The sequence below is a fragment of the Osmia bicornis genome, chromosome 10 (assembly GCF_907164935.1).
Source record: "Osmia bicornis bicornis chromosome 10, iOsmBic2.1, whole genome shotgun sequence".
Lineage (NCBI taxonomy): Eukaryota > Metazoa > Arthropoda > Insecta > Hymenoptera > Megachilidae > Osmia > Osmia bicornis.
In genome coordinates this window covers 7,013,085-7,025,552 of record NC_060225.1, presented here as the reverse complement: position 1 = coordinate 7,025,552, position 12,468 = coordinate 7,013,085, and the positions used below count along the sequence as shown (strand labels likewise).

The window sequence follows — 12,468 nt, the reverse complement described above, 5'->3', positions numbered from 1 at the left end:
ATAAAACTTTAATTTTTTGACTCACCGAGCTGATGAACACCATGAGGATGATCGCGACTGATGATCTTAGCATTGGTCGAACGATCTGTAATTAATAAAACAATAACATTACATTTGTGCTATTTTGAATTTACTATAATAATTCAGTGCAATTACGTAATAATAAAACTTACGTTTGTTTTGACGAAAATTCATTTAATAGTTATATATTGCGCTCCTGTCTTTTATTTTTCATTCCAATGTAATTCTGTAACAAAACAAGAACATATTTTTTCAAATACGTGCTTCAGTTCTACATCATTTGTATTCAACCAGCCAAAATTTCAAAAGAATTTAATACTCAAAATATACATTTTTGAACAAATTTCTTTAAATTTTTTAATATTAATCAGATTTCAATGCTTATTACATTAATAAAAGGGGTGAATCATTGTATAATAATTGCTTTTGAATTGAGATAATGGGACAATCAGCAAATACGCAGGCTTGAACACTGATTGAAGTAAGTGGGGTATTTGAATTTCCCGCTAAAAAGTTTTGAAGATTATCGACGCCATATTGAAAAAAAATCATAATTACTTTTGTTAATTTAAAACATTAAATTACGGGAAAGAAAATAGAAAAAACATAAGAAATTAATGTTCTTTAAGAAATTAGTAACATAAACGCGGAATAGATAAGGAAAAAATTATTTTAATTCGTATCTACATCGGCGGAATAACCAAAAACGTGGAAATCAATCATCACACTTTATAACAATAAATTATGAGGAAAAAATACTAAAAACATAAAGAAATGTAATAATGTTCAAGGATTATTGGTATTAAAGGGAAAGAATTAAGATAATGTTGTTCCAATCTCAATTGCAAGTCGCGGCAAGAGTAAAAAATTTCAACTCGCGTCTTTTTTAAGACAACGTCGAATTAATGTCAAAAATCAGGAATTTGTAGTTGCCTTCGGCTATTCTTTCTATTTTTCGTATTTTTAACACTCGAAACACAATTTAATTTTATATTTGAAGACAATTTAACTTACTTGTTGCAAAGGCGTGCGCACAGGACGAAAGGGAAGTTACGTACTGTATCAGACTTGCGTACTTAGCCTATAGTGACGACTCTGATTGGTCGAAATGGGACGACCAATCAGCGCCATTGGTCCTTAAAATTGCGTAGTTCGTAATTTTAATACAAACGAAAACGTTCACATAACAAAAACCAAAGAAAAAATCGAATAATGTTTTTTTAGCAACACCTGTTTTAACGTTTCAGATATATAGGAAAATTGTCAATATACAGAAGAAACAATTACGACAGTACTGCGTCAGTTTGAGTTTGAATTCAGAACAAGAGTAAAAATTTTCAACTCACACATTTCTGAAGAAAATACCGAATTGGTATTAGAAATCAGGAATCTTGCTTCCTCTTCGACTTTTCTTTCTGTTCTTCGTGCTGCTGATACCTGAAATACAATTTGATATAATATTTTAATATCATTTAATCTTACTTGTCACATACGTGGGCGCTGAGGACGAAGGTTACAAAAACAATGGCGTCTCTGAAAAACCTGTGCAATCAGCCAATGACAACGATTCTGATTGATTGAAATTGAACGACCAATCATGATCATTGATAGAAATTTCAAATAATGGTAAACCTTAAAATAATAAATCCCCCAAAATAAGAACGAATAATATGTTTTTTTTTAGCTTCCTTGTAGCATCCATGTTATTTTAATTTCTAGCTATACGCACTTATATAAATAATGAACAAAAAGAAATATTAATTTATTAATAGCCCTCCATGCAGTAATTCTGCTTATATCTCGTCTATACTACAGATCCCTACATTTTAAAAGAGTTGATCGCTTGGAGCAGCACCTGAGAGGTGCAAACAAAACCTCGAAAGTGGACACTCTGTTCCTCTCCGCTTTTATCATGACTTTTTTTTAGAAAATATTAGCCTGTTCAACAATCCTAATTAAAATCCCTAGACTCAACTGCGTGAAAACATGACCGATACTTATAAATGATAAGAGAATCGAATTTTTTATCATATAATTAACAAAAATTTTGTTTTTGATTCAGGTAGGCTAGATCTTTAAGCGTGTAATAAATGATAAGCAAGATAACAGCAAGATACGAGCACGTATAACAGATAAATGATAAATAACATTAAATATATCATGCTTCTCACTTTATAGATTATTATAAACAAGATATAATTATATCTGCTTTAAAATTACATTTTGTTAAACATTTATACTGTTAACATATTAAAAAATCGTTTCCCAATATTTGAATTTATTTATTAATACATGTATAATGTTCATATAAGTTCCATGGTAGGTTATGTTTATATTATTTAATACAAAAACAGATTGTATAGCAGAAAAAACAATTATTACTCTTACATTACATATGTTTTTGTAACTTAGAAACAAGAATAAAAACACTACACTTAAGTATTTCCTTTAAAGGAAAAATCAATGAGATATGAGAGACAATAATTTATTTGTATAGAAAAATATGCATATTGTAAATAGCTTAATAATTAATAATAACTGATTTTATTGAATACAATTGTATAGTACTTCAATTGTTACAATGATTGAAACAATTCACATTTTGTGTATATAATTATTAGTCGTATATTGTAAAATAAGATTTAAGAATTATACATTGATTTCATGAAACCACATATAAAATTATGTATGTAGTTATATATGTAAATGATTTGTGTTGATGTAAATTGTATACAGAACATCTTTGTAAGGTGTATATGGTATTCCTAATATAATTTTGAACCTGAAACTATATTTATCTAATGAAAAGAATTAATGGAGAAGCTTAAATTTCTTTTAATTTTTTGATTTTATATTAATACATAAGATTTTTGTGAAGTCTTTACCAAAATAATTTATTATAATAAAGCATATTCATTTCTTGTAGAACATACATAACATGTTAAACATGAATGGTATAATACCTGAAATGGAACAAATTATTAGTCAGCTAGAGAGGGGAACTGTGGTAACCAAATTTTTCTCAAGAAAAAGGCCTGAAAAAAAGACTCTCATGATAAGAAGAGAGACCAGACAGATTGTCTGGTCAGGAAGCGCAACATTTAGACCATTTGATGGCTCAGGTAAAAGTACTTTATTCTATAAACATAATTATAAGATGATTTATTGCAATCTAATAGTACTTTATGTTTCAAAGAAAACACATTTAACCAACATTAACTGGAATAAAAATGAAAATATTAGGAAATATATGTTTTTATATATTAACAAACAAGTTTTTATTACATTTGTATGTAAATTCAATAACAATGCAGTTGATATAAATTTCCACCTAACATTTTAGGCACACATATTGCATGGTTATGAAGATATATCTACAGCAAAAATGGGCAAAATATTATCTGAGGATACTAGTTATAGGTCAAAAACCTGAAGGAAAGGTCCTTGTGAATAATGTATATGGGTGAGTTTATAGTAAAGGTACAACCTAAATCAATTAATGAATTGCATCTAATGGAACTTGTATATACATGTTTTATGTCTGATGTTTAAGTAAATTATCTTTTTTTCCTGATATTTGACTAGTTTGACCATAGTAAAGTAAATGTTTATATATGTATCTTAGTGGACATTTCCTTCATTTTTGGTCTACAAACAAATGTGCCCATGGATACTGTTGATATATTGGATCAGCCCTATTGGATATCATGGGTATTTGATTAAAACTACAACTTTATAAGTGTTGTTTCACCTTAATTGTATATATTGGATTATGTATTAAGAAAAGAATTATCTTTTATATTTTTTTATTAAAATCGTTCAAAAGAAATGCAGTTTAATCTCCCATTCTTCCATAGTATTTAAAACAATATTTTTACACCTTATGTTAATACACAACACATTAAATATATGTACATAGTGTGTAATATATATATATATACATATTTGTAGTACCATATCATATGTTCATGTTAAATGCAGAACCATGTGCCTATATAAACTATATTAAAAAAGATCTTATTCTTAATTTTAGTTGAGATAAGAGAAATCAAAGAAATTAAAGTAGGAAAGCACTCTAAGGATTTTGAAAAATGGCCAGAAGATGCAAAAAGAATTGAAAATCTTAGGTGCTTTGTTGTATACTATGGTTCTGAATTTCGACTTAAAACTCTTTCTATTTCTGGTAAGTATATTTTTATATTGTTGTTCATTAAATAACTGTACTGTCTTATATATCGATTTTAGCTCTTAGTGAAAAGGAATGTGAACTCTGGGTAAAAGGATTACGTCGTTTAGTTCAAGATACTATAAAGGCTCCGTATCCTTTACAAGTTGAAAGATGGCTAAGGAAAGAATTTTATGCTATGGAGAACTCGAGAGAAACGTACATTCTTAATTATTTAAATATACAGTTTTCCCTTTATTAAGTTCGAGTATTTAATTTCATATATTTTTCAGGGTTACTTTGAAAGATATGAAAGCATTTTTACCTAGAGTAAATTGTAAAATAGCAACGAATAAACTTAGGGAACTCTTTCAAGAAATAGATACGAGAAATAGGAATGAGCTTGGTTTTGACGATTTTGTTGTACTTTATCACAAACTTATGTTTGATCAAAACGTGAGTTCCTAATTTATTAATATCTTTAGTCGTTTATCTCTAATTTATAATATTTTTCTTTATAATTATAACATATTGTACTGTTACATTTGCAGAACCTTACAGACTGGAGTAGATTGCTTAATTATTCGAAAACTGGACAAATCGTTACCGTCCAAGATTTTCAAAACTTTTTATTAACTGAGGAACAAGACCCCTTAGGGAATAATGAAGTCGAGGTGTCATGTTTTATTAGAGATTATTTACAAGATCCTCAAAGAGACGTGCAAGAACCACACTTTACGTTTTCGGAATTTATCGATTACTTATTTTCAAAACAAAATTCTGTGTGGGATTCAAAATATTCTAGAATTTACCAAGATATGACTAAACCTCTGGCACATTATTGGATAGCTTCATCGCATAACACGTAAGTATCATTCCCTTTCTTCTCGGGTGTAACTATATTAAAATAAATAAAAAATTTATAATTAAATAAAATATTATTACAGATATCTAATGGGTGACCAAATTAGCAGTGAAAGTAGTTGTCAAGCTTATGTTCGCGCCTTAAGAGCCGGGTGTAGATGTATAGAACTTGATTGCTGGGATGGACCAGATGGAATGCCATTTATTTTTCATGGTCATACACTTACTACAAAAATCAAATTCTTAGATGTCATCAAAACTATTAAAGAGCATGCTTTTGCTACTTCCGAGTAAGTATTTATTTTTTACTTCTACGTTTCTTCGTTTCAAAAGTTTGGATATAAATACATTTTTTATATAGCTATCCTGTAATTTTATCCATTGAGGATAATTGTACACTACCTCAGCAACGTAAAATGGCAATTACGATGCAAGAAGTATTTGGTGATATGTTATTAATTCAACCTGTAGATAAAAATGAAACTTCTTTACCGTCACCGCATGCATTAAGAAGAAAGATAATATTAAAACATAAAAAGTTACCCGATGGTGTTGATGAAACATCATTTCTTATTCGAAATGATGAAAACAGGCAAGAGATGGATCTTAGAAATACTGTTAAAAATGGTATTCTTTACCTTGAAGATCCTGTCGACAGAGAGTGGAATCCACATTTTTTTGTATTGACACAACAAAAATTATTTTATACGGACACGTTTTCCAGAACACAAGAAACTGAACACGATGACGATGAAGAAGGTGCAATTCGGCGACCAACAGACGTATGTATAAATAATAAGTGTTTTAATTTATGGTATTTATTGAATTTTATTGTTGATTACAATGTAGGGAGTTCCAAATGATGAGCTACATTTTGGAGAGAAATGGTTTCATGGTAAATTAGCAAAAGGACGAGAAGAAGCAGAAGAGCTATTACGACGTTACTCCCATCTTGGTGATGGTACTTTTTTAGTTCGACAATGCGTTACATTTGTAGGAGATTATTGCCTTTCCTTTTGGCGCAAAGGCAAAGTAAATCATTGTCGTATTAAGCTTAAACAAGAAATGGGTCAAACGCAATATTACCTCATTGATACAAACTGTTTTGATAGTCTGTATAGTTTAATTACACATTATCGTAATCATCCTTTAAGGAGCCAAGTGAGTATAAACAATTTTAATGCGGTCATTAATTTCAGTGTCTGGTTTTCATTTTAATAGCTATTGCAAATGTAATGAATAGGAATTTTTAATCACACTTCAAGAACCTGTACCACAACCAAATAAACATGAAGAAAAGGAATGGTGGCATGCAGACTGTACCCGGACTCTAGCTGAAGAAATGTTAAAACGAATTCCTTCGGATGGTGCATTTTTAGTGAGACCAAGTGAAAAAGAAAGCAATTCTTATGCTATATCTTTTAGGTAAAATATATTCAAGTATTGTTATACGAAATTGACAATACACTTCTTAATTGTAATTTTTTTCTGCTTGATTCCAGGGCAGAGAAGAAAATAAAACATTGTAGAATTAAATTGGAAGGACGTCTATATACGATTGGAAGTATACAATTTGAAAGTTTGGTCGAATTAGTTAATTATTATGAAAGGCATCCACTATATAAAAAAATAAAATTGAGTCATCCGGTAAATCAAGATGTTATTAGAAGAATGGGATTGGTATGTAACATATTTTTTCAAGTATGTTTCATATTTTTAGGTTATTCAATCACGTTTTTTCTATGTTCAGGATGCAGATGATGGCTCAGTTTATGGTATTCCTGGTTATATGGATCCCACAAGTTTTGCATCAAAAGTAAGTTTTACTAATAAAACCATTAAATGTATAGAATGTAATGGATTTGATCTCTTTTGAAGGTAACTGTAAAGGCTATCTACGATTATAAAGCAAGAAGAGATGATGAGTTAACGTTAGTTAAACACGCTATAATAACAAACGTACATCGGCAAAGCGGAGGTTGGTGGCGAGGAGATTATGGCGGTAAAAAACAACATTGGTTTCCTGCTAGTTATGTGGAAGAAATAGAACCACAGGATAACCAAGGAGATGTTAGTTTATTTCTATTTCATTTATGTTTCTCTGGTTCATTATTTATTTAATATTATTGTTTTAATTTTCGTTTTCAGTCAACTGATTCTATGATGTTTGGTAGTCTACAAAAAGGATCATTGGATATTATGGGTGCCGTTGTTGAATTAAGAGTAGGTGGTAGACCTGGATTAGAATGGATATTGAGAATACAAAATCCTAGCATGTGTTCAGTATTCGAAGTAGCGACTTCTTCGAAAGATACAGCACTCGAATGGATGTCCAGCATTAAAGAAACTGCACAAAATGCTAGTGTTAGGGTAAACATATAAAGCTTTTTATTTTTTAAAACCGATTCGAAAGTAAGTATATTACAGAAATCAATTATATTTTTATTACTTTATTTAGGAAAATCAACATAAAGAAATGGAACGTGCATGGAGAATAGCAAAAGAAATGTCAAATTTAATAGTTTATTGTAGATCTGTTGCATTTAATTTAGAAAGAGTACGAACTAAAGGTTTTATATTTAATGAGATGAGTAGCTTTCCCGAAACGAAAGCTGAGAAACTGATGTGTCAACAAGAAAATAAATTTTTCATAAAATATCATCAGGTAAAATTACATCCATAAAAAGAATTTGCAATGGACTTATGGTTTTGCTTTCATAGGTTCAATTCAGCAGAGTATATCCAAAAGGACAACGTATTGATTCATCAAATTATAATCCTGTGCCAATGTGGAATGCTGGTTGTCAAATGGTAGCGTTAAATTATCAAACTGGAGATAAATCAATGCAACTTAATCAAGCAAAATTTAAAGAGAATGGCAATTGTGGTTACATTTTGAAACCCGACTTTACGTTTCGAGATGATTTTAATCCTTTCGATAAAAATTGCTTATACGGAGTAGAATCTCTTAAATTTAATATAAAAATTATCGGTGCTAGGCATTTAATTAGAGCGGGTAGGGGTATAGCTAGTCCTTTTGTTGAAATTGAAATTATAGGAGCAGATTTTGATTCTGGTACAAAATTAACAACAAAAACGATACGTAAGTAAAACAGTATTATACATTTAACTATTTTGACGCATTTATAATAATTTCATTTAAATTATAGCTGATAATGGATTTAATCCCATGTGGAACGAATCTTGTGAATTCGAAGTTTTAAACTCATACTTCGCGTTCATACGATTTGTAGTGCAGGATGAAGATATGTTTGGTGATAGTAATTTTATTGGACAAGCAACGTTTCCCGTATGTAACAAACAAAAAATTATTACTTCAAAATTATTAATTGAATATTTTATTTCAAATCTATATATCTCAACATCTAGGTTCGGTGTTTGCGATCAGGATATAGAAGTGTTCCATTAAAAAATAATTTTAGCGAAGATCTTGAACTTGCATCGTTACTAATACATCTTCGGATGACATCTTCAGAAGTAAATACAAACTTTAATTATCCTTCTTTTCTAATATTTTTTAAATACATGTATACTTTAATATTATGAATCGCTATTCCAGAATCATCCGCATAGTTTATAAAACCAGTATTGAATTATGCACAGGCTTATAAATGTTTAAAGAATTTTTAAATTGCGTGAAGGTAAGAATTAATACTTCCTCAAAAAGTGTGATTTATATGTTTAGTGTAAATATCACAAGATGAAATATTTCGTTCAGGATCTTAAGTAAAACATTGTTATAGAAGACTGGTTATTTACAAAAATTATACTTCACAAATTAAAATTGGTGATTACAGAAAAAATATGCTCATCTTTGTAACCTAATTATATAGGTGATTTAGGGATTTAATGTTATATATAATATAAAAAAGAAATCATTACAGTATTAAATAGTAGAGGAATGGTTAGAAAAGAAGTTCAATATAAAAAATGCAATAATTTCTTATAAAAAGTAACATGTTACAAGGATATAGTAATATGTTTAATCAAATCATTGTAAATAACATATAAAACATGCTTTTATTATGCTACTAGGTATCTTGATTTATTTGTATCTTATCATTCATATCAAAAGAATGAATTATATCTTTTGAAAAAATCAATGTGATTTCGCACAATTACCTTTAAATGTTTAATGTAGAAATTAACATATCTTTACATATCTTTAACTTTTAAAGCATATCTTTATTAAAATTATATTTGTATTTTTTCTTTTATTTCGACAAAAATAAATTAGAACAATAAGACTATACACATTATATTTTAGACTGAACTAACACGCATAATACGCTTCCAGTTTTTTCAATTAAAAAAATATTTTCACGTTGATAGTATTTATTTATTATTTCAAAGACAATGACCTTAGTTCATGAAAGATTAAGAAATGTTGAGAGGCTGATTGTTAAACAATATAAATATATTTAAATTGTCTTTGACATAAGACTATAAAATTAATTTTATCTAAAACAAGAGATAATGTGTTTAAAGGCGTCATGAATTTACGTACTAACTAACAAAAATATTTTTTTCATATAAAAGTGATATATATTTCATTAAATTTTTTTATAATTATTATTCGTACATTTTTTACAATCAGAAATAGGTTTATTATAAGTTACTTGTTTAAAATAAATAGATAAGAGTAATAGTGTTTGATATAACTTTATACATCACATTAGGCACATTACTTATTGTTTCCAATGTAATAAATTTAACATTTTAAGAAATACATTTTAATTTATTGTGACAAATGTTAACAAATTAATTAAACACAGTAGTATTTTATAGTTGAGGAACAATACCTAGCCAATGTGCCTTCAATGAATAATTGATAACATAAGTACATTAAATAATGATGTTCAGTTCCCAAAATTACATGTATAATTTAAACCAGGGACTTAGAAGCAATATTATTATGATTTAAATAACAAAGATTTATTGCAAACTTTTACACAAATTAATTATACAAATAACTAATACGTCCCCTTTTAAATTTGCTCTGTGGAAACATAATATGCTACTATAAATGTTTTACCGATATTTTTGTATTTCCATTTCTGTAAGGTTTGCGAAGATATAACCGAAAAATACCGCTACTTTGTATTCTGGTTTAAGTCCCTGATTAAAACATAAAATATTGTTACTACCAGAAACATATGAGAAACAATATGGATATATGTTAGATACATAGTTAAATGTAATATACACAGTCAGAGCACACGAATAAAAAATAAATAAAAAATATGTTGATACTTCTTTATTGTACATTTTTATACATTTTACAAAAACGTGTAAGATTAGGTATGAAATTTGCTTAATACTAAGTTGAACTTTAGTTTCAAAGAAGAAAAACATTCTGTTCAATAAGGTCAGATAACTTTAGTTTATCCAATAGAAACTGTAACTAACTTTTTTCCCTTTTTTTTCGTAATTGTTTTACAAATTAACTTGTAGCATGAAATCTCTTAATTTTAAGTAATAACTCACACTAATAATTCAATGTGAGAATTAAAAGAAATTATGAATAAAGTATATACTTTATTGAATGAAACATGTCAAAAAATTAACATATATATTTTTCATTAATTCTAAATGCAGATATCTGCCTAACTAAAACAGAAATATACTTTATAATGAAAGGAGCTTACTGATATAAAGAATTTTAATAGATACAATAAATGTGAAATTCTGTTTCTTGTCTTTTATAACTTTGTTTATAAGGTATTTATATAGCTTTTTTAAGATATTCATCAAACAAAAATATAGAAACAGATGGATCGCGTTCGGTTAATAAGTTCTTCAAATCGGTTGTGTAGCCTGCTAAATCACGTACGCGTTTAGTGTGTGATTCCAAGAATTGTTCTTCAATGTAGTGAGCAATAGCAGCATCATGTTTGTTGTGAGGCAGTGCTTGAGAATGTATATGCATTGCTTCATCAGCAAGCTGCTTCTGAGTATCAAGCGCTTTAGCCAAGCTGGTAAGTTCATTCAATTCTAGCACTCTGCTCTCCTTTGTCTAAAAAAAGCACAATATAATTTAGTATCTAAATTATGGTAAATACGAATATCTATAAAATTCTAAAAATATAAGTTACTTGTTTTTTGAAATGTGGCATCTGATTGAAGTTCATTCTACCACCCCGTTTAGCTATGTATTTGATTACATCAATCGCATCCTCCCACATTTTATCAGAATATTTACGATATAATGCTTTAAATCCTTCACGCTGATCTTCATAATTTCCAAAATAACTAGACATTAATAAAAACTCAAAACTAGACTCAACATTAGCATTTGCATAAGATTGAAGTTCAGCTTGAAGTCCCTCAATAGCTCCATATTTTGCATTACAATTTGGTATTAGTGCACCATCTAAAAAATCAAATAACAGGTAATTAGCCATAGATTTGAATAAATATGTTTATATTTCAACAGAAATATTAAATTTTACCATTTGTTGTGGGTCTTGTGCTGCAAGCTCCTTCAACATCAGTATAGCAAAATTCAGCAGATGCTGCTGCCAAAAGAACAGACAATACTCCAAAGAACAACATTTTTTTCTGAAATTTCAAACAATTAAAATATTAATAATAATTATGTTTTACATTAAAAGTACAATTAAAATGTGACAATTCTTCAAACTTGTATAACATAAAATTTAATATTACATCCAAGTGCATAGAATAACTATGCTTTTAAATTTTAATGTGTAAGATTTAAAAAACTAGAAAATTTAAATGTTCCATTATACATAATTATACAATTATAGAATATTACTGTGCAAAACAAATTTTATGTTACAACAAGAATATAATTATCAATAATAATTATTACAGTAAAAATGAACAATGAAAGTAGATATGCGATAGACCAGATAACATTGGTAACGAGTATAAATTAACTCTGATATACTAATAACCTAAGATCCAAAATAAATGGGGAATTCAGTGTAATCAATAAACGTCATAGTCTATATCAGGAAAAATGCATGCCGTCTGTAGATATCAGATATTGCACAGTACCATTCTCGTCACTATATACAATGAAATGCGCAGTATCTTGAGTATAAAACCAAAAAAATAAAAATGGATACAGAACTATCAGTTGCGCTATCATACTAACTTTATCTCTCATTTATATTTTAATACAATTAATATTATATCATATTACTATAAAATTTTCATTATCTATATTACATACCTATTCGAACGATGTGCTCGTTAAAAAGGAAGCAACGTGAATACTCTCGCTTCGACGTTCTTCCAACAATGAACATTGAACAACACCGTTCGTTGGTAGTTTTCTCAGAGTCATAGTCAGCTGATAGGTAGAACGCATGCGTAAAAGAAAGGGAATAGAAACTTCCAGTTACTCCCCGTCGATTAAAATACGAATG

At 28.5% G+C, this 12,468-nt stretch overlaps 3 protein-coding genes across 8 annotated transcripts in view; 1 reads left to right on the top strand and 2 right to left on the bottom strand.

Moving 5' to 3' along the window:
* Positions 1-81, bottom strand: part of LOC114871237 — a 290,378-nt gene extending 290,297 nt beyond the window's left edge. Inside the window, exon 1 of the mRNA XM_029176905.2 lies at positions 26-81. The gene's annotated coding sequence lies outside the window, so the exon portion shown is untranslated. The remainder of the gene's footprint in view (positions 1-25) is intronic.
* A 1,761-nt stretch (positions 82-1,842) lies between these two features.
* On the top strand, positions 1,843-9,717 carry LOC114871263 (1-phosphatidylinositol 4,5-bisphosphate phosphodiesterase gamma-1). Of its 5 annotated transcripts, XM_029176942.2 has the most exons (20): positions 3,051-3,143; positions 3,365-3,484; positions 3,647-3,732; positions 4,055-4,204; positions 4,267-4,405; positions 4,480-4,642; positions 4,738-5,051; positions 5,134-5,340; positions 5,412-5,832; positions 5,900-6,211; positions 6,294-6,475; positions 6,553-6,730; positions 6,801-6,866; positions 6,929-7,120; positions 7,199-7,420; positions 7,509-7,715; positions 7,772-8,153; positions 8,221-8,360; positions 8,441-8,548; positions 8,631-9,717. In XM_029176942.2, the coding sequence occupies exons 3-20, from the start codon at positions 3,729-3,731 to the stop codon at positions 8,649-8,651; spliced, it is 3,408 nt and encodes a 1,135-aa protein (XP_029032775.1). In that variant the 5' UTR covers positions 3,051-3,143; positions 3,365-3,484; positions 3,647-3,728; the 3' UTR covers positions 8,652-9,717. The 5 variants fall into 5 exon arrangements, with proteins under 5 accessions (XP_029032773.2, XP_029032772.2, XP_029032775.1 ...); XM_029176940.2 differs by lacking the exons at positions 3,365-3,484; positions 3,647-3,732 and adding an exon at positions 1,843-2,083 and having other exon boundaries at positions 2,948-3,143; XM_029176939.2 differs by lacking the exons at positions 3,365-3,484; positions 3,647-3,732 and adding an exon at positions 2,095-2,340 and having other exon boundaries at positions 2,948-3,143.
* Positions 9,718-10,313: 596 nt separating this feature from the next.
* LOC114871270 (ferritin, lower subunit) lies at positions 10,314-12,374 on the bottom strand. 2 transcript variants are annotated; one of them, XM_029176956.1, is made up of 4 exons: positions 12,273-12,374; positions 11,524-11,632; positions 11,167-11,444; positions 10,314-11,087 (listed from the first exon to the last, which is right to left on the bottom strand). In XM_029176956.1, the coding sequence occupies exons 2-4, from the start codon at positions 11,624-11,626 to the stop codon at positions 10,797-10,799; spliced, it is 672 nt and encodes a 223-aa protein (XP_029032789.1). In that variant the 5' UTR covers positions 11,627-11,632; positions 12,273-12,374; the 3' UTR covers positions 10,314-10,796. The 2 variants fall into 2 exon arrangements, with proteins under 2 accessions (XP_029032789.1, XP_029032790.1); XM_029176957.2 differs by lacking the exon at positions 12,273-12,374 and adding an exon at positions 11,907-11,979.
* Positions 12,375-12,468: the final 94 nt, after the last annotated feature.

What these genes read in the sequence shown, in the direction of transcription:
- LOC114871270 (XM_029176956.1), bottom strand. Translation starts at nt 11,626, where the DNA reads ATGTTGTTCTTTGGAGTATTGTCTGTTCTTTTGGCAGCAGCATCTGCT. An exon ending in CACAAGACCCACAACAAATG is followed by an intron (nt 11,445 to 11,523) that starts GTAAAATTTAAT and finishes TTGATTTTTTAG; the next exon opens with ATGGTGCACTAATACCAAAT. An exon ending in TGCCACATTTCAAAAAACAA is followed by an intron (nt 11,088 to 11,166) that starts GTAACTTATATT and finishes TGCTTTTTTTAG; the next exon opens with ACAAAGGAGAGCAGAGTGCT.
- LOC114871263 (XM_029176939.2), top strand. Translation starts at nt 2,314, where the DNA reads ATGTATAATGTTCATATAAGTTCCATG. An exon ending in CATGCTTTTGCTACTTCCGA is followed by an intron (nt 5,341 to 5,411) that starts GTAAGTATTTAT and finishes TTTTTTATATAG; the next exon opens with CTATCCTGTAATTTTATCCA. An exon ending in TTGGACAAGCAACGTTTCCC is followed by an intron (nt 8,361 to 8,440) that starts GTATGTAACAAA and finishes CTCAACATCTAG; the next exon opens with GTTCGGTGTTTGCGATCAGG.